Here is a 24306-nt window from a genome sequence, read left to right on the forward strand (position 1 = left end):
CACCCTATATCTGCCACTCTATCATCAAACACATTCAACAAACCTTCAAAATACTCACTCCATCTCTTTCTAACATCACCACTACTTGTTATCACCTCCCCATTATCCCCCTTCACCGATGTTCCCATTTGTTCTCTTGTCTTATGCATTTTATTTATCTCCTTCCAAAGCATCTTTTTATTCTCCCTAAAATTCAATGATACTCTTTCACCTCAACTCTCATTTGCCCTCTTTTTCACCTCTTGCACCTTTCTCTTGACCTCCTGCCTCTTTCTTTTATACAGCTCCTACTCATTTGCACTATTTCCCCGCAAAACTCGTCATATGCCTCTCTCTTCTCTTTCATTAATAATCTTACTTCTTCATCCCACCACTCACTACCCTTTCTAATCTTCCCACCTCCCACACTTCTCATACCACAAGCATCTTTTGCGCAAGCCATCACTGCTTCCCTAAATACATCCCATTCCTCCCCCACTCCCCTTATGTCCTTTGCTCTCACCTTTTTCCATTCTGTACTCAGTCTCTCCTAGTACTTCCTCACATAAGTCTCCTACCCAAGCTCACTTACTCTCACCACTCTCTTCACCCCAACATTCTCTCATATTTTCTGAAAACCTCTACAAATCCTCACCTTCGCCTCCACAAGATAATGATCAGACATCCCTCCAGTTGCACCTCTTTTTACATTAACAACCAAAAGTCTCTCTTTTGCGCGCCTATCAATTAACACATGATCTGATAATGCTCTCTGGCCATCTCTCCTACTTACATACGTATACTTATGTATATCTCTCTTATGTACATCTCCCTGGGGATAGGGGAGAAAGAATACTTCCCATGCATTCCTCATGTGTCGTAGAAGGCGACTAAAGGGGACGGGAGCAGGGGGAAAGAAACCCTCCCCTCCTTGTATTTTAACTTTCTAAAAGGGGAAACAGAAGAAGGAGTCACGCAGGGAGTGCTCATCCTCCTCAAAGGCTCAGATTGGGGTGTCTAAATGTGTGTGGATGTAACCAAGATGAGAAAAAAGGATAGATAGGTAGTATGTTTGAGGAAAGGAACCTGGATGTTTTGGCTCTGAGTGAAACGAAGCTCAAGGGTAAAGGGGAAGAGTGGTTTGGGAATGTCTTGGGAGTAAAGTCAGGGGTTAGTGAGAGGACAAGAGCAAGGGAAGGAAACAGTTGTGGGAGTATGTGATAGAGTGTAAGAAAGTAAACTCTAGATTGATATGGGTAAAACTGAAAGTGGATGGAGAGAGATGGGTGATTATTGGTGCTTATGCACCTGGGCATGAGAAGAAAGATCATGAGATGCAAGTGTTTTGGGAGCAGCTGAATGAGTGTGTTAGTGGTTTTGACACAGAAGACCGGGTTATAGTGATGGGTGATTTGAATGCAAAGGTGAGTACTGTGGCAGTTGAGGGAATAATTGGTATACATGGGGTGTTCAGTGTTGTAAATGGAAATGGTGAAGAGCTTGTAGATTTATGTGCTGAAAAAGGACTGGTGATTGGGAATACCTGGTTTAAAAAGCGAGATATACATAAGTATATGTATGTAAGTAAGAGAGATGGCCAGAGAGCGTTATTGGATTATGTGTTAATTGATAGGCGCGCGAAAGAGAGACTTTTGGATGTTAATGTGCTGAGAGGTGCAACTGGAGGGATGTCTGATCATTATCTTGTGGAGGCAAAGGTGAAGATTTGTAGGGGTTTTCAGAAAAGAAGAGAGAATGTTGGGGTGAAGAGAGTGGTGAGAGTAAGTGAGCTTGGGAAGGAGACTTTTGTGAGGAAGTACCAGGAGTGACTGAGTACAGAATGGAAAAAGGTGAGAACAAAGGAGATAAGGGGAGTGGGGGAGGAATGGGATGTATTTAGGGAAGAAGTGATGGCTTGCGCAAAAGATGCTTGTGGCATGAGAAGTGTGGGAGGTGGGTTGATTAGAAAGGGTAGTGAGTGGTGGGATGAAGAAGTAAGATTATTAGTGAAAGAGAACAGAGAGTTATTTGGACGATTTTTGCAGGGAAAAAATGCAAATGAGTGGGAGATGTATAAAAGAAAGAGGCAGGAGGTCAAGAGAAAGGTGCAAGAGGTGAAAAAGAGGGCTAATGAGAGTTGGGGTGAGAGAGTATCAATGGAGACTAAAAAGATGCTTTGGAAAGAGGTAAATAAAGTGCGCAAGACAAAGGAGCAAATGGGAACTTCAGTGAAGGGGGCTAATGGGGAGGTGATAACAAGTAGTGGTGATGTGAGAAGGAGATGGAGTGAGTATTTTGAAGGTTTGTTGAATGTGTTTGATGATAGAGTGGCAGATATAGGGTGTTTTGGTCGAGGTGGTGTGCAAAGTGAGAGGGTTAGGGAAAATGATTTGGTAAACAGAGAAGAGGTAATAAAAGCTTTGCGGAAGATGAAAGCCGGCAAGGCAGCAGGTTTGGATGGTATTGCAGTGGAATTTATTAAAAAAGGGGGTTAGCTGTATTGTTGACTGGTTGGTAAGGTTATTTAATATATGTATGATTCATGGTGAGGTGCCTGAGGATTGGCGGAATGCTTGCATAGTGCCATTGTACAAAGGCAAAGGGGATAAGAGTGAGTGCTCAAATTACAGAGGTATAAGTTTGTTGAGTATTCCTGGTAAATTATATGGGAGGGTATTGATTGAGAGGGTGAAGGCATGTACAGAGCATCAGATTGGGGAGCATCAGGTTGGGGAAGAGCAGTGTGGTTTCAGAAGTGATAGAGGATGTGTGGATCAGGTGTTTGCTTTGAAGAATGTATGTGAGAAATACTTAGAAAAGCAAATGGATTTGTATGTAGCATTTATGGATCTGGAGAAGGCATATGATAGAGTTGATGGAGATGCTCTGTGGAAGGTATTAAGAATATATGGTGTGGGAGGCAAGTAGTTAGAAGCAGTGAAAAGTTTTTATCGAGGATATAAGGCATGTGTACGTGTAGGAAGAGAGGAAAGTGTTTGGTTCTCGGTGAATGTAGGTTTGCGGCAGGGGTGTGTGATGTCTCCATGGTTGTTTAATTTGTTTATGGATGGGGTTGTTAGGGAGGTGAATGCAAGAGTTTTGGAAAGAGGGGCAAGTATGAAGTCTGTTGTGGATGAGAGAGCTTGGGAAGTGAGTCAATTGTTGTTCGCTGATGATGCAGCACTGGTGGCTGATTCATGTAAGAAACTGCAGAAGCTGGTGACTGAGTTTGGTAAAGTGTGTGAAAGAAGAAAGTTAAGAGTAAATGTGAATAAGAGCAAGGTTATTAGGTACAGTAGGGTTGAGGGTCAAGTCAATTGGGAGGTAAGTTTGAAAAGAGAAAAACTGGAGGAAGTAAAGTGGTTTAGATATCTGGTAGTGGATCTGGCAGCGGATGGAACAATGGAAGCGGAAGTGAATCATAGGGTGGGGGAGGGGGTGAAAATTCTGGGAGCGTTGAAGAATGCTTGGAAGTCGAGAACATTATCTCGGAAAGCAAAAATGGGTGTGTTTGAAGGAATAGTGGTTCCAACAATGTTGTATGGTTGCGAGGCATGGGCTATGGATAGAGTTGTGTGCAGGAGGGTCGATGTGCTGGAAATGAGATGTTTGAGGACAATATGTGGTGTGAGGTTTTTTGATCAAGTAAGTAATGTAAGGGTAAGAGAGGTGTGTGGAAATAAAAAGAGTGTGGTTGAGAGAGCAGAAGAGGATGTTTTGAAATGGTTTGGTCACATGGAGAGAATGAGGGAGGAAAGATTGACCAAGAGGATATATGTGTCAGAGGTGGAGGGAACGAGGAGAAGTGGGAGACCATATTGGAGGTGGAAAGATGGAGTGAAAAATATTTTGAGTGATCAGGCCTAAACATGCAGGAGGGTGAAAGGCGTGCAAGGAATAGAGTGAATTGGAATGATGTCGTATACCGGGGTCAACGTGCTGTCAGTGGATTGAACCAGGGCATGTGAAGCGTCTGGGGTAAACCATGGAAAGTTGTGTGGGGCCTGGATGTGGAAAGGGAGCTGTGGTTTCTGTGCTTTATTACATGACAGCTAGAGACTGAGTGTGAACGAATGGGGCCTTTGTTGTCTTTTCCTAGCGCTGCCTCGCACACATGAGGGGGGAGGGGGTTGTTATTCCATGTGTGGCGGGGTGGTGATGGGAATAAATAAAGGCAGACTATGAATTATGTACATGGGTATATATGTATATGTCTGTGTGTGTATATATATATGCACATTGAGATGTATAGGTATGTATATTTGCGTGTGTGGACGTGTATGTATATACATGTGTATGTTGGTGGGTTGGGCCATTCTTTCGTCTGTTTCCTTGCGCTACCTCGCTAACGCGGGAGACAGCGACAAAGCTAAATAAATATATATATATATATATATATATATATATATATATATATATATATATATATATATATATATATATATATCTTTCTAGCCATGCTATTTTGTCAAATTCAAGTTAGTCTCTCTCTCTCTCTCTCTCTCTCTCTCTCTCTCTCTCTCTCTCTCTCTCTCTCTCTCTCTCTCTCTCTCTCTCTCTCATTGATTTTTAATATTTTCACATGCAGACAGTTGTGAGTATGGCAGCAGACATTCCTTGTAAACAACTTTTGGAAGTTATTGAGAACCACCTAGCGGGTGGGCTAGATGAGACTCTCAAGACAGCTGACTTCAGTAATCAGTTGACTACAGTGTTTAATCAGTTAGCTGGGCAGGACTCAGTTGTGGTAAATATTGACCATTACTCTCTGTTTGTATATTATTAATGAATTATGAAATACTGAAGGAAAATCATTATGCAGTTACTGTGCAGATCGTGCTGTTGAAATAAAAATTACTTGTGTACTAATGATTAAAAGACTCTTTGTTCCTTTGAATTACTATAGCATTTTTGAATTGTTTTAATGATTTACTAGAGTAAACCAAGGCAGCTGTGTGTAGTCAGTATCAACATTTATGAAAAGGAGGATGAAAGACTTCATTTCTACTTCAGCCATCAGGGAAACATATCTGGTTGTGTCTGCAGTCAGGGAAATCTGTTGTGGAACATGCTGTGAAGCTGCCAGTCACTCTGAGTGGATTAGTACCAGTTATAGTCCAAGCACTAACAGCCATTCCTCAAGTTTGCCAAGCTATTTTGCCCTCAGGTAATTCTGTGAGTTAGGTTTTGACCTGTTTCTAAAAGATGACACACTTGTAGAAAAATGTATTATAGTGTCCACAGCTTTTGAATTGATGTCCACCTCTGAACATTTAGTGCTGAACAATGCAAAACTCTGTACATGATGGACAAGAACTCATGAACTCATATTGAACCCATTTCAGTTAAGTGATCCACTTTAAACCAGTAAATGAATGTGCTGGTTTAAGTGTGTCATACCATATGTGTTTTGTAGATATTGTTGCTTATTTATAATGTAGGATGTCTTTAAATGGGGAAGCTATTTTTGAGATGATGGAAGCTAGAAAGATTCATTTAGGCATTGCTTATCATGGCTTGCTGAGAGTTTTTTCTGTCTTAGGATCATCCTTTTGTTTGGGTGGCCTGTGGTGCAAATCTCACATCCTCATTGGCAAATGACTCAGTGTGCAAATGCAGGTTTCTTCTCCTCGCTGGCTAATGATGTAATCTACATCTTTAAGGAAACTATTTGATATTTTTAGAGTAAATTATAGGTGGAAAAAGACTCCTTCTACTTGATGGAAGGCATTGTTCCGAACATTAAACGTACTGATTTTCGAAGGCATCACCTGATTTGTCTAGGCTATGTGGAAGCATAAATAAGCATCAAGTATCCTACACTGTCAAGATGTCATGGCTATCAGACCAGTGTTAGGAAGTGTTTATGTCATTGGCCAGAGAAATAGTAAATCTTTGTGGTATTTGCATATCCATATAACAGAGACCTTAACCATTGTACACCTAAAAAATTATTTGGCACCATTGGCTCTGATACACCCCACAGTGATCACTGGCATGATTGGTATCCCTGTTTCTATGTGTGTGTGAAGGTAATATGATGTTTTCCATAGCCATGTGTTTTTAACAGTTGATAGACAGGAATACATAGAGTGTTAGTATGAAAGAAATTAAACTGCATAACATTACCCTCTGTAATATAGGAATGAAACCCGCAAACTGTATTAATGTGTGCATAGCAACCAATGAATTGAGGTGCTATTTAGGGATTTCATAGTACATTTTGAGATACAGTGACATAAACCCTTATCATTACAAAGAGTAGATGATGGAAAGTATGTAGATGTCCAATATTATAAGACCACATGCACAAAGAACACAGAATATTTGTGTATTGTTATAGTGGTATAATGTCAGTCACAGTAATGGAATGATTGTGAAGCAAGGAATGATTCACAAAACGAGTTATGATATTTCTCTAGTATGACAAGCATGATAAGATCAGCAGGCCTACCTTGGGGTGATTAGTAGTGAACATCATGTAAGACAAACAGTGATAGGGTAAACAGACTTTTACCACAGGAGGTTTGTTATCTGAATACAGCATATCAGATATGTTAGAAATGGAACTGGTTCAACCTGCATTGAGTTGAGTTTCGGAGTGAACTGTAGGAATCGTAATTTTTATTTCAAATCACAACTATGTTAGATGAGATGAAAATCTAGAAGACATGTGCAGCGATCACTGCACTACACTTTGTGGGCCTCAGCAATGGTGAAATTGCTTGGTGGGCTGGCTTGTCAAAACACACTGTAGCCTGATGGATGTGGTGGAATGTTGAAACTGAGAAACCTTGCATAAGCAGAAATAGACATGCCTGGGTACACAACACCTGTTCAGGATAGAGCCATGGCAAATATCTTGTACAGTTCCCCTTTACCACAGCCCCATCCATTTGTCAATAAATTGGATGGTCCTGCATGACACAGACAATTAGAAACCGACACAAACCCCATGGTCTCCATGGCTGTATGCCAGCAAAGAAACCGGAGGTTTCCCAGCTGGACATAGAGTGGCACGTGGAAAATGCAATAGAATACACTGACAAGCCTGCTGCATTTTAGGGCAACATCTATTATTTACATGAGTAGTTAACAGAAAGACAGACAACATGAGGCCTGATTGGCCCATGACTGGGTTGTTTAAAAAAGATGAAATAAGATATAACTTGACCTCCCTCCATAAAAAAGAAAAATCAATTCAACTCAATAGTCTTTTTAGTTATCACCGACTCCCTGCTGCTGCACATTAGCCTTCTAGTGTCCCTGTTTCTACTGTTGTTTATACATTTATTTCCTGCATTTTCTTGGAGTATACCTGAATTTATAGAATATTTGTCTAAATGGCTTTTGAAGTTTTTTTTTTTTTTTTGCCGCTGTCTCCCGCGTTTGCGAGGTAGCGCAAGGAAACAGATGAAAGAAATGGCCCAACCCACCCCCATACACATGTATATACATACGTCCACACACGCAAATATACATACCTACACAGCTTTTCATGGTTTACCCCAGACGCTTCACAATCCCTGATTCAATCCACTGACAGCACGTCAACCCCGTTATACCACATCGATCCAATTCACTCTATTCCTTGCCCTCCTTTCACCCTCCTGCATGTTCAGGCCCCGATCACACAAAATCTTTTTCACTCCATCTTTCCACCTCCAATTTGGTCTCCCACTTCTCGTTCCCTCCACCTCCGACACATATATCCTCTTGGTCAATCTTTCCTCACTCATTCTCTCCATGTGCCCAAACCACTTCAAAACACCCTCTTCTGCTCTCTCAACCACGCTCTTTTTATTTCCACACATCTCTCTTACCCTTACGTTACTCACTCGATCAAACCACCTCACACCACACATTGTCCTCAAACATCTCATTTCCAGCACATCCATCCTCCTACACACAACTCTGTCCATAGCCCACGCCTCGCAACCATACAACATTGTTGGAACCACTATTCCTTCAAACATACCCATTTTTGCTCTCCGAGATAATGTTCTCCACTTCCACACATTCTTCAAGGCTCCCAGGATTTTCACCCCCTCCCCCACCCTATGATCCACTTCCGCTTCCATGGTTCCATCCGCTGCCAGATCCACTCCCAGATATCTAAAACACTTTACTTCCTCCAGTTTTTCTCCATGCAAACTTACCTCCCAATTGACTTGACCCTCAACCCTACTGTACCTAATTACCTTGCTCTTATTCACATTTACTCTTAACTTTCTTCTTTCACACACTTTACCAAGCTCAGTCACCAGCTTCTGCAGTTTCTCACATGAATCAGCCACCAGCGCTGTATCATCAGCGAACAACAACTGACTCACTTCCCAAGCTCTCATCCCCAACAGACTTCATACTTGCCCCTCTTTCCAAAACTCTTGCATTCACCTCCCTAACAACCCCATCCATAAACAAATTAAACAACCATGGAGACATCACACACCCCTGCCGCAAACCTACATTCACTGAGAACCAATAACTTTCCTCTCTTCCTACACGTACACATGCCTTACATCCTCAATAAAAACTTTTCACTGCTTCTAACAACTTGCCTCCCACACCATATATTCTTAATACCTTCCACAGAGCATCTCTATCAACTCTATCATATGCCTTCTCCAGATCCATAAATGCTGCATACAAATCCATTTGCTTTTCTAAGGATTTCTCACATACATTCTTCAAAGCAAACACCTGATCCACACATCCTCTACCACTTCTGAAACCACACTGCTCTTCCCCAATCTGATGCTCTATACATGCCTTCCCCTCTCATTCAATACCCTCCCATATGATTTACCAGAAATACTCAACAAACTTATACCTCTGTAATATGAGCACTCACTCTTATCCCCTTTGCCTTTGTACAATGGCACTATGCACGCATTCCGACAATCCTCAGGCACCTCACCATGAGTCATACATACATTAAATAACCTTACCAATCAATCAATAATACAGTCACCCCTTTTTTTAATAAATTCCACTGCAATGCCATCCAAACCTGCTGCCTTGCCAGCTTTCATCATCCGCAAAGCTTTTACTACCTCTTCTCTGTTTACCAAATCATTTTCCCTAACCCTCTCACTTTGCACACCACCTCGACCAAAACACCCTATATCTGCCACTCTATCATCAAACACATTCAACAAACCTTCAAAATACTCACTCCATCTCCTTCTCACATCACCACTACTTGTTATCACCTCCCCATTTGCGTCCTTCACTGAAGTTCCCATTTGCTCACTTGTCTTACGCACTTTATTTACCTCCTTCCAGAACATCTTTTTATTCTCCCTAAGATTTAATGATACTCTCTCACCCTAACTCTCATTTGCCCTCTTTTTCACCTCTTGCACCTTTCTCTTGACCTCCTGTCTCTTTCTTTTATACATCTCCCACTCAATTGCATTTTTTCCCTGCAAAAATCGTCCAAATGCCTCTCTCTTCTCTTTCACTAATAATCTTACTTCTTCATCCCACCACTCACTACCCTTTCTAATCAACCCACCTCCCACTCTTCTCATGCCACAAGCATCTTTTGCGCAATCCATCACTGATTCCCTAAATACATCCCATTCCTCCCCCACTCCCCTTACTTCCATTGTTCTCACCTTTTTCCATTCTGTACTCAGTCTCTCCTGGTACTTCCTCACACAAGTCTCCTTCCCAAGCTCACTTACTCTCACCACCCTCTTCACCCCAACATTCACTTTTGAAGGTATTTGTAGTTTTAGCATTCACCATTTCTGATGGTAACTTATTCCAGTGCCCAGCACACCTATAGGAAAAGAAGTTTTTTCCCACATCTGTACTACATCTTTAATCTTTGAGTTTTATTCCATTTGTCCTAGTTACTTTATTTTCTTGTATTTTGAAAAGATGTTCATAGTTTACTTTATTGAACTTGTTCAGAATTTTGAACACTTGGGTTAAGTTGCTGCAAAGTCTCCGTTTTTTAAGGGAGAAGAGATCCATTCATTTTAGCCTCTCTTCGTATGCCAGATTTCTAAAGGATGGGATAAATTTTTTCAGGCGTCTTTATACTTGCTCTAATTTTTCTACGTCTTCTTTATAGTTTTGGTACTAAAACTGGACTGAATATTCATGTGATCTTATAAAGAATTAAAAAGTGTGAGAATTGTTTTTGGTGTCTTGTAATCTGTGTTCCTGGTTATGAAACCTAACAGCTCCAAGGTCTTTTTCTTCATTTACTTTAGTTAGAGAGTTTCCAGATAGTTTGTAGTCATAATGTCTATTCTTGTCTCCAAAGTGCATACTTTACACTTGTGTACATTAAACTTCTTTTGCCATCTGTCTGACCACTTTGAATCATTTCACAGTCCAGCCTGTTTACAGCTCTATCTCCTAGTTTAGTATCATCAGCAGATTTGGAGATCTTAGATATGAGACTAAGTTCTAAGTCATTAATGTATATTATGAAAAGAATTGGCCTTAGGATCAACCCCTGTGGTACACCGCTCGTTATGTCTAGTCAGTCTGAGGCTTCGCCATTTAATACTACATGCTGCTTTCTTCCGATAAGCCAGTCTCTGATCCATATACATAGTTCTTCACCAATTCTTTGAGCTTTGAATTTATGTAAAAGTCTCTTGTGAGGTACTTTATCTAAAGCCGTTTGGAAATCTAAATATACTACATCAAAGGTAATCTTTCGTCCCAATTCTGATAGGTGATACTAAAAAATTTTAGCATATTCATGTGGCAGAATCTTCTATAGCAGAAACTATGTTGGTTTTCCGATATAATTTTGTGTTCTAAGCACATGACAGTTTTATCTCATATTATTTATTCCATCATTTTACCTAACACTGAAGTAAGGCTAGTTGGGCGATGGTTCAAGGCACTCTTTTTTGTCTTCATTTTTATATATAGATATAACATTTGCTAATTTCCGGTCAGTTGGCACCTGACCATCTGATAGAGATTTGTTGAATTTTTTATTTATGGGGTATATCACCTGCCTCCTGACCTTTATAAATCTTGGATCTAAGTTATCTGGGCCATTAGATTTGTTATGATTTAATTGATCCAGGTATTTGAGTACTTCAGAGCTCTTTACTTCTCTAACCTTCAACTCTTCTACTTCAAATCCTTGAAACATTTTCATTGGTTACAGTATTCAAGATGTTTCTTCAGTTGTGAATACAGAGTTAAAAGAATAGTATGATAGCCATTTCATTGTTGTCAGTAGTTAGTGTGTCAAGTTTGTTTTGTAATGGTCCACTTCCTTCTTTTACTGTCTTCCTTTGTCTTATATATTTGAAGAATTCCTTAGGATCATCCTTAACTTTCAAGGATATTTTTTCTTTGTTGCGTTTCCTCTCTCTTATGACCTTCTTACGCTCTCTTTTTTGATTGATTCCTGGTGATTTTCATTGATTCCCATTGATTTGAATTTTTTGTAGGTTTCTTCTTTAGGCAAATTATTCCTTCTATTTTCCTATACATCCATGATGGTTTTGAAATATTGCAAGTTTTCTTCGTGATTCATGAAATATGTTTATTTTCAGTCTTGAGTAATGTGTTTTTAGAATTGTGATGAGATATTTTCTACTAATGAGAAATTGACTGCCAGAATGTAGCACCCAAGGAACGAACAGTAAGACTCTCTGTGTGCATGCATGTGACATAACCTTTTGACATTCCTGACACATTGGTATACTGTAGGTGTTGGGGTCATCATTTGAAAATATGATAAAGATATTGTTAATGCCGGAATGTTACCCCTATATCTTCCATCACATTCCTATACTTGATATGTAGACAATTCAGAGTAAGGTAACGCGTGTGGAGTTTCCCGCAGCACATGGATCACTCAACTGTTAATACTAAGATGGTAATGCTTAGCCGTGTCTCTTAATGCTCACTATTTTTTCCTAGTTATGATAACAGATATTTGGCTGGAACCTGGAGAAGTGGCAGAATTACTGTAGGGTTATCTGGATGGATTCACACAGGTGGTGTTGGGGAGCTGGTAGATGTTGTTCTAGGCCAGTTCATTTGGGAATAGTTACATTGAGATGGTGTAGGAAGTCCTTCTTCCATCTTTGTAGTGCTTACTCATCCCTGACAATGTGCCATTCTTTCTTGTTCAAGACACATCGCCCATACACATGAGCATTGTACTAAAGAGGTGGTTTCAGAACCATCCACACATCAAGCTTGTGCCACACCCTCTGAAATCATCGGACCTCAACCCAATCACAAATGTGTGGGAAGAACTTTACAGATGTCACCTCCATGAAATCCATAACCACAGCAGAGCACAGGTAATTGCTCATGTCAAGATGGCATGGGAAGATATGAGAGGTCCAGCTGGACAGGCATTATTCCAGACAGTGCGTGCATCCATCCCAGATAGGTTAACCTGTGTCCTAGCTGCAGAGGGCTTTTATGCTAACTACTGATAGAACTGAAAGTAAGATAACTTCTGGTAAAACATGTTCACCTCTCCTATAAAGCAATTAAACATCCTGTTGCATGACTGGCCAACCTTTATGATATATCCAGTACTCTGTGACCGCAAGTCTGTCAGTAGCGAGAGCAGATACTATTGTGATGTTACTGAGAATGCTGCTGCAGTGGTTAATTTTCATCATGAAGCATAATCTGGTTCATAAAGCACAATCTTTACGTAGAGCCACTATGAAATGGTATACGAGTCACTACTCCGTATTTTCAAAAATTCTTATGTTGTATGTCATATTGTGTCACATTGTAAGGGTGCCAAATAGTTCTTTAGAGATTGTACACCTCTCTTTGGTTTTCCTTTTCATGGTGTGTCTTTTGGTGAATGTGGAACATCCAATGTATGTTTTCACTTTTTCCCATTTTGCCAGAGATTTTCTTTCTAACCAATAGTGTACATGATTATTGTTCTAACTTCTGTGTGAATTGAATTAGTTTGGTAAGTGACATATTTTACGATGAAGTGCTTTGATTATTACATAGCAAGATATCGAAATGTAATAGTAAGTAAGAACTGAAGCACAGTCTTAGAAAATTAAACGGATGAGTGAAGTGGTTTATCAGCAAATTAGCTTATCCTTAATCATCCATGAGAGACACCGGTTGAATGGAAAAGTTAGTTCAGTTTGCTTTTTATCAGCAAATTTCTGGTTTTAGTTTCTCTGAACTATTTCTGATTGATTAATTCTTTTTCTCACATTATCTTCCTGGTTACATTGTATTCTGTCCCTCACAATGTTTCTTTTTTCAATATTAGATTATTTGTCCAGCATTTAGCAAGTTAGTGTCAGGAATAAATGAACAAGGCCTCATTTGCATACATCCTTCTTCAGCTGTTATGTTTAATGTACTGAAACCAGGGCCTTTCATCCATGGCCAAGCCCCATGTTTTTATTCCAAAGCTGCATATCTACTGGTTTAACCCTCATACAGCACTTCAACCCCATAGGTAATTCCAGATTGATTTCAATAAATGTGAAAAGTCACCTTTGGTTAATTCAAATAATTATCAGTGAATAAAAAGGAGTGCAATCTTTTCTAGGAGCTTTTCACTCCAAAGGAGTCCATTGCTAATTTATGTTTTTTCACACTTGTTTGCCATTTCCTGCAGAAGCAAGGTAGGACTAACACAGGGCAACACAAGTGTATAACTCTTCTCCCCTTAATACATAAATAGTGATAATTATAACTGCTCTCATTTGCTCATATCCAATTTCATCTTGTCATGTGACATGCACTGAAACCTCAGCCCACCTGTCCACAACCAGGAACTGCAGTCTTTTTGTGATTTCTCCTCGCCACTTTATGTGCTTTGGTTCAGTCCATTGACAGCACGTCATCCCCTATGTGCTGCGTTGCTTCAATTTACTTTATCCCTTACATGCCGTACACCCTCATGCATGTTCAGGCCCCAAGGTTTTTGAGCCTTTTCCACTCTGTCCATCCATATCCAGAGTGGTTTTCCCTTCTTGTCCCCTTTACTTCTGACACATATATCCTCTTTCTCAACCTCTCCTCACTCATTATCACCATATGTTCAAAGTGTTTCAGCATGCCCTCTTCAGCTGTCTCAGCCATACTCTTCTTATTACTGGACCTCTCTCTTACCTAATCATTTCTCACTTGATCAACCTTCCTTACACCACATATTGTTCTCAGATATTTCATTTTTAACATATTCACCCTCATCCATACATTATGGTCTATTGCCTATGCCTTTCATCCATTCAACACTGTGATAACTAATAAGCCTTCAAATATGCAGATCTTTGCCCTCCTGGATAGTGACCTCTCTATACACATATCTCAATGCTTGCAGAACCTTTGCCCTCTCACTCACCCTATAACTCATTTTAGCTCCCATGGTCATATTTTCTGCCATGTCCATTTCCAGGTTCCAGGACAATTCACTTCCACTAAGTGTTCTCCATTCACATTCATGCTGTAAATACCGTCTTTCTTCATTGTTAAGTCCAATAACCCTGCTTTCACTCACATTTACACTTGAGTCTTTCCTTTCACATGCTCTCCCAAACTCAGACACCAGCTTCTGCAGTTTCTGACTCAGATCTGTCTCTAGTGCTTTGTCATCAGCAGAACCTTTGCCCTCTCACTCACCCTATAACTCATTTTAGCTCCCATGGTTATATTTTCTGCCATGTCCATTTCCAGGTTCCAGGACAATTTTACTTCCACTGAGTGTTCTCCATTCAAATTCATGCTGTAAATACCATCTTTCTTTATTGTTAAGTCCAATAACCCTGCTTTCACTCACATTTACACTTGTCTCTTTCGTCTCTTTCCTTTCACATGCTCTCCCAAACTCAGACACCAGCTTCTGCAGTTTCTCACTCAGATCTGTCTCTAGTGCTTTGTCATCAGCAGAACCTTTGCCCTCTCACTCACCCTATAACTCATTTTAGCTCCCATGGTTATATTTTCTGCCATGTCCATTTCCAGGTTCCAGGACAATTTTACTTCCACTGAGTGTTCTCCATTCAAATTCATGCTGTAAATACCATCTTTCTTTATTGTTAAGTCCAATAACCCTGCTTTCACTCACATTTACACTTGTCTCTTTTGTCTCTTTCCTTTCACATGCTCTCCCAAACTCAGACACCAGCTTCTGCATTTTCTCACTGAGTCAGATCTGTCACTAGTGCAATGTCATCAGCAGACAATAATCCCACCCCCCCAAAAAAAAGCACTACACCCTAGTAGACTGCATACCTGCTTCTTTCTCCAAGACCTCTCTCACCATCCCCATTCATAAACAATTTAAATAGCCATGGTGACATCTCACACCCCTGCCTTTATACCAACCCTCTTCTTGAACCACTTACCCTCCTCTCTTCTTATTCACCCATATGCCTTACTTTCTTGTGGAAAACTCTTCACTTCTAGCTGCTTTTTTACCGCAACACCTTCCACAGACCATTGCTTGATTTCTAATTGTGAGCATGAAATTTAAGAATGCTTGACTATGGCTGATATGCTGTGTGACTTGCAGTGTAGCATTAACCCTAGCTATGGTATCACTGTACTGACTTCAGGCAGACAGATTTATCAGTTTTTGTGAAGATGAACTTGCTCATAGGAAACAGAAGGAGATATTTAAGTGGGTAGTTTTGTACTGTTGATGTTCAAGATTTCATATTAGATATTTAGGCATTTTACAGTTGTTGCATATTTGACACACTATGTAAAGATTGTCGTTAGCCAAAATGTTTGGGGAATATTTTGTATTAGCAGTCCTCTTTGATTGTGGGGAGCATTATTAACGATATGTGTATGGGGTTTTAGGGTTAGATAAGAAAATAAGACGAGATTCATCGAGTGTGAATAAGAGGTGTTTGAAATTGTTTGTAAGTGGAGGAAAGCAAAATGTGACCAATATGGTACTGTACTTTAGATGAGTTATAGATAAGTGAATAGACAGTTGGAACATATTTGATGACATTTTATGAGTAACTGTAGATGAAAATTATGTTTTGTAGAAAATAAGATAAAGACATATTGATGCATTTTGAATTCTTTTTCTTTTACTGTCCTCACTCTTAATACTTTTAAAACTAAGAGTTTTCAGGTGTTATATGTTGCTTTGTTTTAGATAAACTATACTTTACAGGAACATCTCTTCTGGTTTCTACTCTGCTTGAACAACAAAAAACCGGACTTTCGGGAAAGGAAGAAAGAGAATTTGTTGCTTTAGTGAAAGGGTTGCTTCGTGCTAGGAATGTATTGGCAGCATCTGATGTCATGCAGATGCTCATAGAGCCATTTTTGATGGTGACAGGTGGCAAAGATTTGGATAAGCTTACTTTGCCACTAGACTTGCTGAAGGTGAGGATATCCTGTTAACAGTGCATTACATTCCCTTATTCATCCATTTAGGAAAATTCCCAGAAGTGTTTATGGTATTTCTCTTTGAAAACTACTTTTTCTCTCCAGGTTCAGTTTGTTCAGCAAGCCTTAAGAGGCCTTGGGTCTCTAGGGGCTATAAACCTCTTAACCTTAATACTTTTAGTGAGGTGAATGACTTTCATCTTAGTTAACCAACAATTCAGCATTAATGGCCACAGCTCAGCCTTGGTCCTCCCTCCAACCTGTCAGTTGCCTTTCAGTACTGACCTATTTCCTGATTTATAATGGACTCCTGTGATGTAGTGGTTAGCATCCCTGACCATGATGCATTCACGTGCTGCTAAGAATCGAGCACATACGTTGCAATCCTGGTTCCAGCAATCTGTCCACAGTCAACCCAGTTGTTCATCCACCCCAAGGGGTTGGTCAATAAAATGGGTATCTAGCTCATGCTAGGAGATATATATATATATATATATATATATATATTTATATTTATTTATTTATTATACTTTGTCGCTGTCTCCCGCGTTTGCGAGGTAGCGCAAGGAAACAGACGAAAGAAATGGCCCAACCCACCCCCATACACATGTATATACATACGTCCACACACGCAAATATACATACCTACACAGCTTTCCATGGTTTACCCCAGACGCTTCACATGCCTTGATTCAATCCACTGACAGCACGTCAACCCCGGTATACCACATCGCTCCAATTCACTCTATTCCTTGCCCTCCTTTCACCCTCCTGCATGTTCAGGCCCCGATCACACAAAATCTTTTTCACTCCATCTTTCCACCTCCAATTTGGTCTCCCTCTTCTCCTCGTTCCCTCCACCTCCGACACATATATTCTCTTGGTCAATCTTTCCTCACTCATTCTCTCCATGTGCCCGAACCATTTCAAAACACCCTCTTCTGCTCTCTCAACCACGCTCTTTTTATTTCCACACATCTCTCTTACCCTTACGTTACTTACTCGATCAAACCACCTCACACCACACATTGTCCTCAAACATCTCATTTCCAGCGCATCCATCCTCCTGCGCACAACTCTATCCATAGCCCACGCCTCGCAACCATACAACATTGTTGGAACCACTATTCCTTCAAACTTACCCATTTTTGCTTTCCGAGATAATGTTCTCGACTTCCACACATTCTTCAATAGATGTAAAAGAAGATATAGCTCGCACAATGTTTGAGTCACAGGTGAAGCAGCAGTTGCTGACAGGAGCTGTTAAAAAGTTCATTAAAAGTGTGGATGAATCAATCTGTGAACTAAAAAACCTTGAATGAATGGTAAAAAGAAACTTTAGAATCATATAATAAAGCTGGTTGATGAAAAATGAAATAATCATGATAGAAATTAAGTAGGATAAAAAGAATGCTATACAGGTATATGAATTCTACATACCATGCTGACATATGTCTATTTCGAGATATAACCAGTCGGTCAGAACAGAACTCGGACGTATGTTGGGGAGCATCTGTATATAACATTAATGGGATGGCCTTGATTAGGGCTTCAGCTACCTATGCCATTTTATCTAACATAAAGAAAAATCAGACTTCAAGGGGGTCACATCCAGCCGGGTGGGTGTTTGACATCTTTCCTCACTATTCTATGAAAAGTTATCCTTGTCTGATTCAGTTAGGTTATTATTATTATTTTTTTTTTCTGTCTCCCGCGTCAGCGAGGTAGCATAAGGAAACAGACGAAAGAATGGCCCTACCCACCCACATACACATGAATATACATACACGTCCACACACGCAAATATACATACCTATACATCTCAATGTATACATGTATATACACACACACACAGACATATACATATATACACATGTACATAATTCATACTGTCTGCCTTTATTTATTCCCATCGTCACCTCGCCACACATGGAATAACAACCCCCTCCCCCCTCATGTGTGCGAGGTAGCGCTAGGAAAAGACAACAAAGGCCCCATTCGTTCACACTCAGTCTCTAGCTGTCATGTAATAATGCACCGAAACCACAGCTCCCTTTCCACATCCAGGCCCCACAGAACTTTCCATGGTTTACCCCAGATGCTTCACATGCCCTGGTTCAATCCATTGACAGCACGTCGACCCCGGTACACCACATTGTTCCAATTCACTCTATTCCTTGCACGCCTTTCACCCTCCTGTATGTTTAGGCCCTGATCTCTCAATATCTTTTTCACTTCATCTTTCCACCTCCAATTATTATTATACTTTTTTGCTATCTCTCGCGTCAGCAAGGTAGCGCAAGGAAACAGACGAAAGAATGGCCCAACCCACCCACATATACATGTATATACATACACGCCCACACACGCACATATACATACCTATACAGATCAATGTATACATACATATACATACACAGACAAATACATATATACACATGTACATATTCATACTTGCTGCCCCCAGCCATTCCCGTTGCCATCCCGCCACACATGAAATGGCACCACCCATCCCCTGCACGCATGCAAGGTAGCGCTAGGAAAAGACAACAAAGGCCACATTTGTTCACACTCAGTCTCTAGCCATCATGTGTAATGCACCAAAACCACAGCCCCCTTTCCACATCTAGGCCCCACAAAACTTTCCATGGTTTACCCCAGACACTTCTCATGCTCTGGTTCAATCCATTGACATCACATCGACCCTGGTGTACCACATCATTCCAATTCACTGTATTCCTTGCACACCTTTCACCCTCCTGCATGTTTAGACCTTGATCGCTCAAAATCTTTTTCACTCCATCCTTCCACCTCCAGTTTGGTCTCCCACTTGTCCTTGTTCCCTCCACCTCTGACACATATATTCTCTTTGTCAATCTTTCCTCACTCATTCTCTCCCTGTGACCAAACCATTTCAATACACCCTCTTGTGCTCTCTTAACCACACTCTTTTTATTACCACACATCTCTCTTACCCTTTCATTACATGCTCGATCAAACCACCTCACACCACCTATTGTCCTCAAACATCTCATTTCCAACACATCCACTCTCCTCCACACAACCCTATCAATAGCCCATGCCTCGCAACCCTATAACATTGTTGTAACCACTGTTCCTGCAAACATACCCATTTTTGCTTTCCGGGATAATGTTCTCGCCTTCCACACATTCTTCAATGCTCCCAGGTTGTGGGTATTATATTATTTGACTGTTTATTTACTTTTAAGGCTGTGTAGAATTCATGAATATTACTGAGCCATATCAATTCACTTGGTATGCTTACAGACTAATATTGCATATCGCTAGCCCAGGAAAAGATCAAAATTCAAAATTCGAAGTACAGTTTCTACTGAAAGCATATCAGTATCACACCATCATAAGTCAGGAGTCATCTGTATAGCTAGTTACTACATAAAAAGCTGATGCACTCGGTGCACCCCATGCTTTGTGAGCATCATCTGTAATCTATGGATTAAGAAATGTAGTTCAGTAGTCAGGAAAATGGGCTTTTTGGTGAGAGTTTCTGTACAATTTACAGTGATGGAGTTGAAACATGGATACCACAGGCCTTAGATATATAGGGAATATTAACAAAGAGGAAAGAATAGTTTAATGAAAATGTCAAACCAGCATTTACATGGTATAAGAAAGTCATGAATGGGTATAGCATGATTAGAAAAGAGAAAGTAAGAAACTATGAACGGAATATGGTGGACAAAACTTAAGAAAATCTCAAATGTTTATAAATTCAACCGTTGTCATTTGTCAGTTAAAGATTAGCTAACCAGGCTAATAGAGGATGATGTAAGGGTATGTGAGAAGCTGAATAAGGTGATGAAAGGTGTTTTCACACTGGAATACATTATAACCCCAACAGCAGTGAGATGGAATGGGGGGAGGTTTTAGAAATCATTAACTTATCTAGAAAAGACATTGACAGAATTCTTGAAGGTATTGATTCACACAAGGCTAGTGGGCCTGATAAGATTCCACCATACTTGCTGCAGATATGCTCTGTAAACCAATTGGAATACTGTTCAAGATATCACTGGAGAGAGACAAAGTGCTAAGGGAATGGAAAAGGGTAAATTTCATACCAATCTATAAGGGAGGAAACTGGAGGTTTTAAACTACAGGTCAGTCTGGAAAAGATAACTAGAAATCAAAGGATGATTTTTTTATGGAGGAAAAATTACTTAAGTGAGAGAGTACAATTTTAGGGAAATGAGGTCATGTATAACAAACTTCTTAAAGTTGTATGAGAATGCGCTGTCTTAGACAAAAGGGAAGACTGGTTGGAGGGTTTTTATCTGGATTGTTTGAAAGTATTTGACACTATACTGCATGGGATGCATATTAAGAAGTCGGGTCATCAGACAGGAATAAGGGGAAATTCCCTCAATGGATAGAAGATTATGTCAGTGGTAGGGAGCAGAGGACATATGCCAGTGAAGCCTTCTCCTCATGGGTTAAGGTAACAAGCACCACAGGGTTCTGTTCTGGGACCATAGCTTTTCTTGATTTATATAAATGATTTACTTGAAGATATGGCTTCCAACCTAGATGTCTTTGTAGAAGATGCAAAAGTCGTGAGGGAAGTGAAAATTAGAACTGCATCAATCAATGATTAAGAGCCCAATTTCTGCATTCTACCACATTGCCAGTGAAGTGAGTAACCATCAGCATTAGAATAAGGTATTGCATGATGAGAATTTGTTATGTTGCATAAGATTAGACCACTTTGTATCTCTGGATTATTTGTGGGATATACGGTATTCCTACTGTACCATGTCTTGACTAGTTTGCTGTTGATATAGTAGTGTACATATGGAAGACATTTATCTTAAATTTTCTCCATGATTAGATCCTATGGTCATGTATTGTGGTGTCTTTCAAATACTTGAGGGAGGGGCTCCACATGGCTGAAACTGAAAGTACTTTGACCGTAGTTTGATTGATAGCCTTTAGGGTTTTCTTTAGGGCCTGTACATGGGATTTATGATGCCTTACATGATTACACCACTGAGTTTTTTTTAATTAAGAGATAGTCCTACTGCAGTTCAGAAAAAAGATTCCATGTAATATAAAGTTGTGATGCAACATTGTTTTAGGTGAGCCAGTGTTTTATTTGATGTAGTGTTGCATGTTGTTTGTTGTCAGAGTGCTATGATGTGATTTTAAGGTCATTTGCCTATGAAACATCATTCACAGTGTGGTCTGCTGGAAGTGATGGAAGGTCATCTAAAAAGAGATTGAAGAAGGTTAGAGATTTCTTTTTTGGGAAAGCTTAAGGATTTAAGAGGAGAACCCTTTGTGAGTGACTATGGCTTGATAGCTACCTATGAAGTTGGCTGGCCATTTTTTCATTGTTGTAGAGAGCGTTGTCAAGTATTTTTATGTGATGGTTTGCCAGGAATAATGTAAGCTGTGTTAATTTCCGTTGCTTCTAAAACTGTACCTGAAGATGGTTGCATTTGGTTGAAATCATATGCAGTATGTAGTGTGAGCTTTATATGCATGATGGTAGTGGAGTGTTAGGAGAGAAAGTTGGGTGGTTTGGAGGGTTTTAGGATACGTACTATCTCAGTAGGTTCCCAGATGTTTAGGATATTGCTGTGTAGCTATGGGCTTCATAGCCAAGCAGTTAGAGTACCCAGCTCCCTCACAAATGGTAGTGGTTGGAATCCTTGCTGTTGGACAGCACTGTGTTCTGTGAAAGCGCGCAATCATTGCATTATATTCATGGTTCATATACCTCCACATATATCACTAAGTATGGAAGTGAAGAATTGATTGAGGGACAGCATAGTCCTCCTGACCCTGACCTATGCAGCCAAAACATGGACATGAAATAAATCACAATGCTTAAGAATCCAGGCTGTGAAAATGGTAGGGAATGCAAAAAGAATGAATTGTGGAGTTTTAGAGTGGGTGGAACATAATACTTTAAGGTAATTTGGGCATGTGGAAAGGATGCAAGGTGGAGAGTGTCTGTTAGCATTATTATGGGGGTTGCATGGTGTGAGAGGAAGACCACCTATGACATGGGAAGATAGAGTGGAAGAGTAGTGGAGGGAGAGAACTGGTGGAAGAATGCATGGAATGTTGTATGCAAGGGTGGCATGTTAATTCTTGGGATGAGTGGAGACTCCTTTGCTGTGGCCATCCCCTTGATGGGAGCTCCCATAGGGAATGGGTATTAGAGATATACATAGATAGTCCCCTGTACTTCCAAACTATAACTTTTCAGTTTCTTCGTGACCTCTTTCATTTTACTCTTAATAGTCATCCCATTAACATTCGGAGATAGACTCCTTTGCTGTGGCCATCCCCTTGATGGGACTGTCATAGGGAATGAGTATTACAGATTTTATATTTTATTATACTTTGTCGCTGTCTCCTGTGTTAGCGAGGTAGCACAAGGAAGCAGACGAAATAATGGCCCAAATGTATTTACATACACGTCCATACACGCACATATACATTCCTGTACATCTCAACGTATACATATATATATATACACTCAGACATATATGTATATACACATGTACATAATTCATACTGTCTGCCCTTATTCATTCCCGTCGCCACCCCACCACACATGAAATGAAAACCCCTCCCCCCGCATGTGCACGAGGTAGCGCTAGGAAAAGACAACAAAGGCCACATTCATTCACACTCAGTCTCTAGCTGTCATGTATAATGCACCAAAACCACAGCTCCCTATCCACATCCAGGCCCCACAAAACTTTCCATGGTTTACCCCAGACGCTTCACATGCCCTGGTTCAATCCATTGACAGCACGTCGACCCCAATATACCACATCGTTCCAGTTCACTCTGTTCCTTGCACACCTTTCACCCTCCTGCATGTTCAGGCTCTGATCATTCAAAATCTTTTTCACTCCATCTTTCCACCTCCAATTTGGTCTCCCACTTCTCCCTCCACCTCTGGCACATATATCCTATTTGTCAATCTTTCCTCACTCATTCTCTCCATGTGACCAAACCATATCAATACACCCTCTTCTGCTCTGTCAACCACACTTTTTATTACCTCACATCTCTCTTACCCTTTAATTACTTACTTGATCAAACCACCTCACACCACATGTTGTCCTCAAACATCTCATTTCCAGTACATCCACCCTCCTCTGCACAACTCTATCTATATCCCATGCCTTGCAACCATATAACATTGTTGGAACCACTATTCCTTCAAATATACCCACTTTTTGCTGTCCAAGATAACATTCTCGACTTCCACACATTCTTCAACGCTCCCAGAACTTTTGCCCCCTCCCTCACCCTATGATTCACTTCCGCTTCCATGTTTCCATCCGCTGCCAAATCCACTCCCAGATATCTAAAACACTTCACTTCCTCCAGTTTTTTTCCATTCAGACTTACCTCCCAAATGACTTGTGCCTCAACCCTACTGTACCTAATAACCTTGCTCTTATTCACATTTACTCTCAGCTTTCTTCTTTCACACTTTACCAAACTCAGTCACCAGCTTCTGCAGTTTCTCACCCGAATCAGCCACCAGCACTGTATCATCAGCGAACAACAATTGACACTTCCCAAGCTCTCTCATCCACAGCAGACTGCATACTTGCCCCTCTTTCCAAAACTCTTGCATTCACCTCCCTAACAACCCCATCCATAAACAAATTAAACAACCATTGAGACATCACACACCCCTGCCACAAACTAACATTCACTGGGAACCAATCACTTTTCTCTCTTCTTACATGTATGCATGCCTTACATCCTAGATAAAAACTTTTCACTGCTTCTAACAGCTTGCCTCCCACACCATATATTCTTAATACCTTCCACAGAGCATCTCTATCAACTCTATCATATTCCTTCTCCAGATCCATAAATGCTACATACAAATCCACTTGCTTTTCTAAGTATTTCTCACATACATTTTTCAAAGCAAGCATCTGATCCACACATCCTCTACCACTT

General features: G+C 40.4%; 1 protein-coding gene across 1 annotated transcript in view; it reads left to right on the forward strand.

Annotated features, from left to right (window-relative positions):
- LOC139750298 (uncharacterized) overlaps positions 1-24306 on the forward strand; it is a 128072-nt gene that overhangs the window by 43584 nt on the left and 60182 nt on the right. Inside the window, exon 5 of the mRNA XM_071664920.1 lies at positions 16109-16323. Coding sequence (XP_071521021.1) covers positions 16109-16323 — 215 coding nt within the window. The remainder of the gene's footprint in view (positions 1-16108; positions 16324-24306) is intronic.

The sequence above is a fragment of the Panulirus ornatus genome, chromosome 9, assembly GCF_036320965.1.
Source record: "Panulirus ornatus isolate Po-2019 chromosome 9, ASM3632096v1, whole genome shotgun sequence".
NCBI classification, from domain to species: Eukaryota; Metazoa; Arthropoda; class Malacostraca; order Decapoda; family Palinuridae; genus Panulirus; species Panulirus ornatus.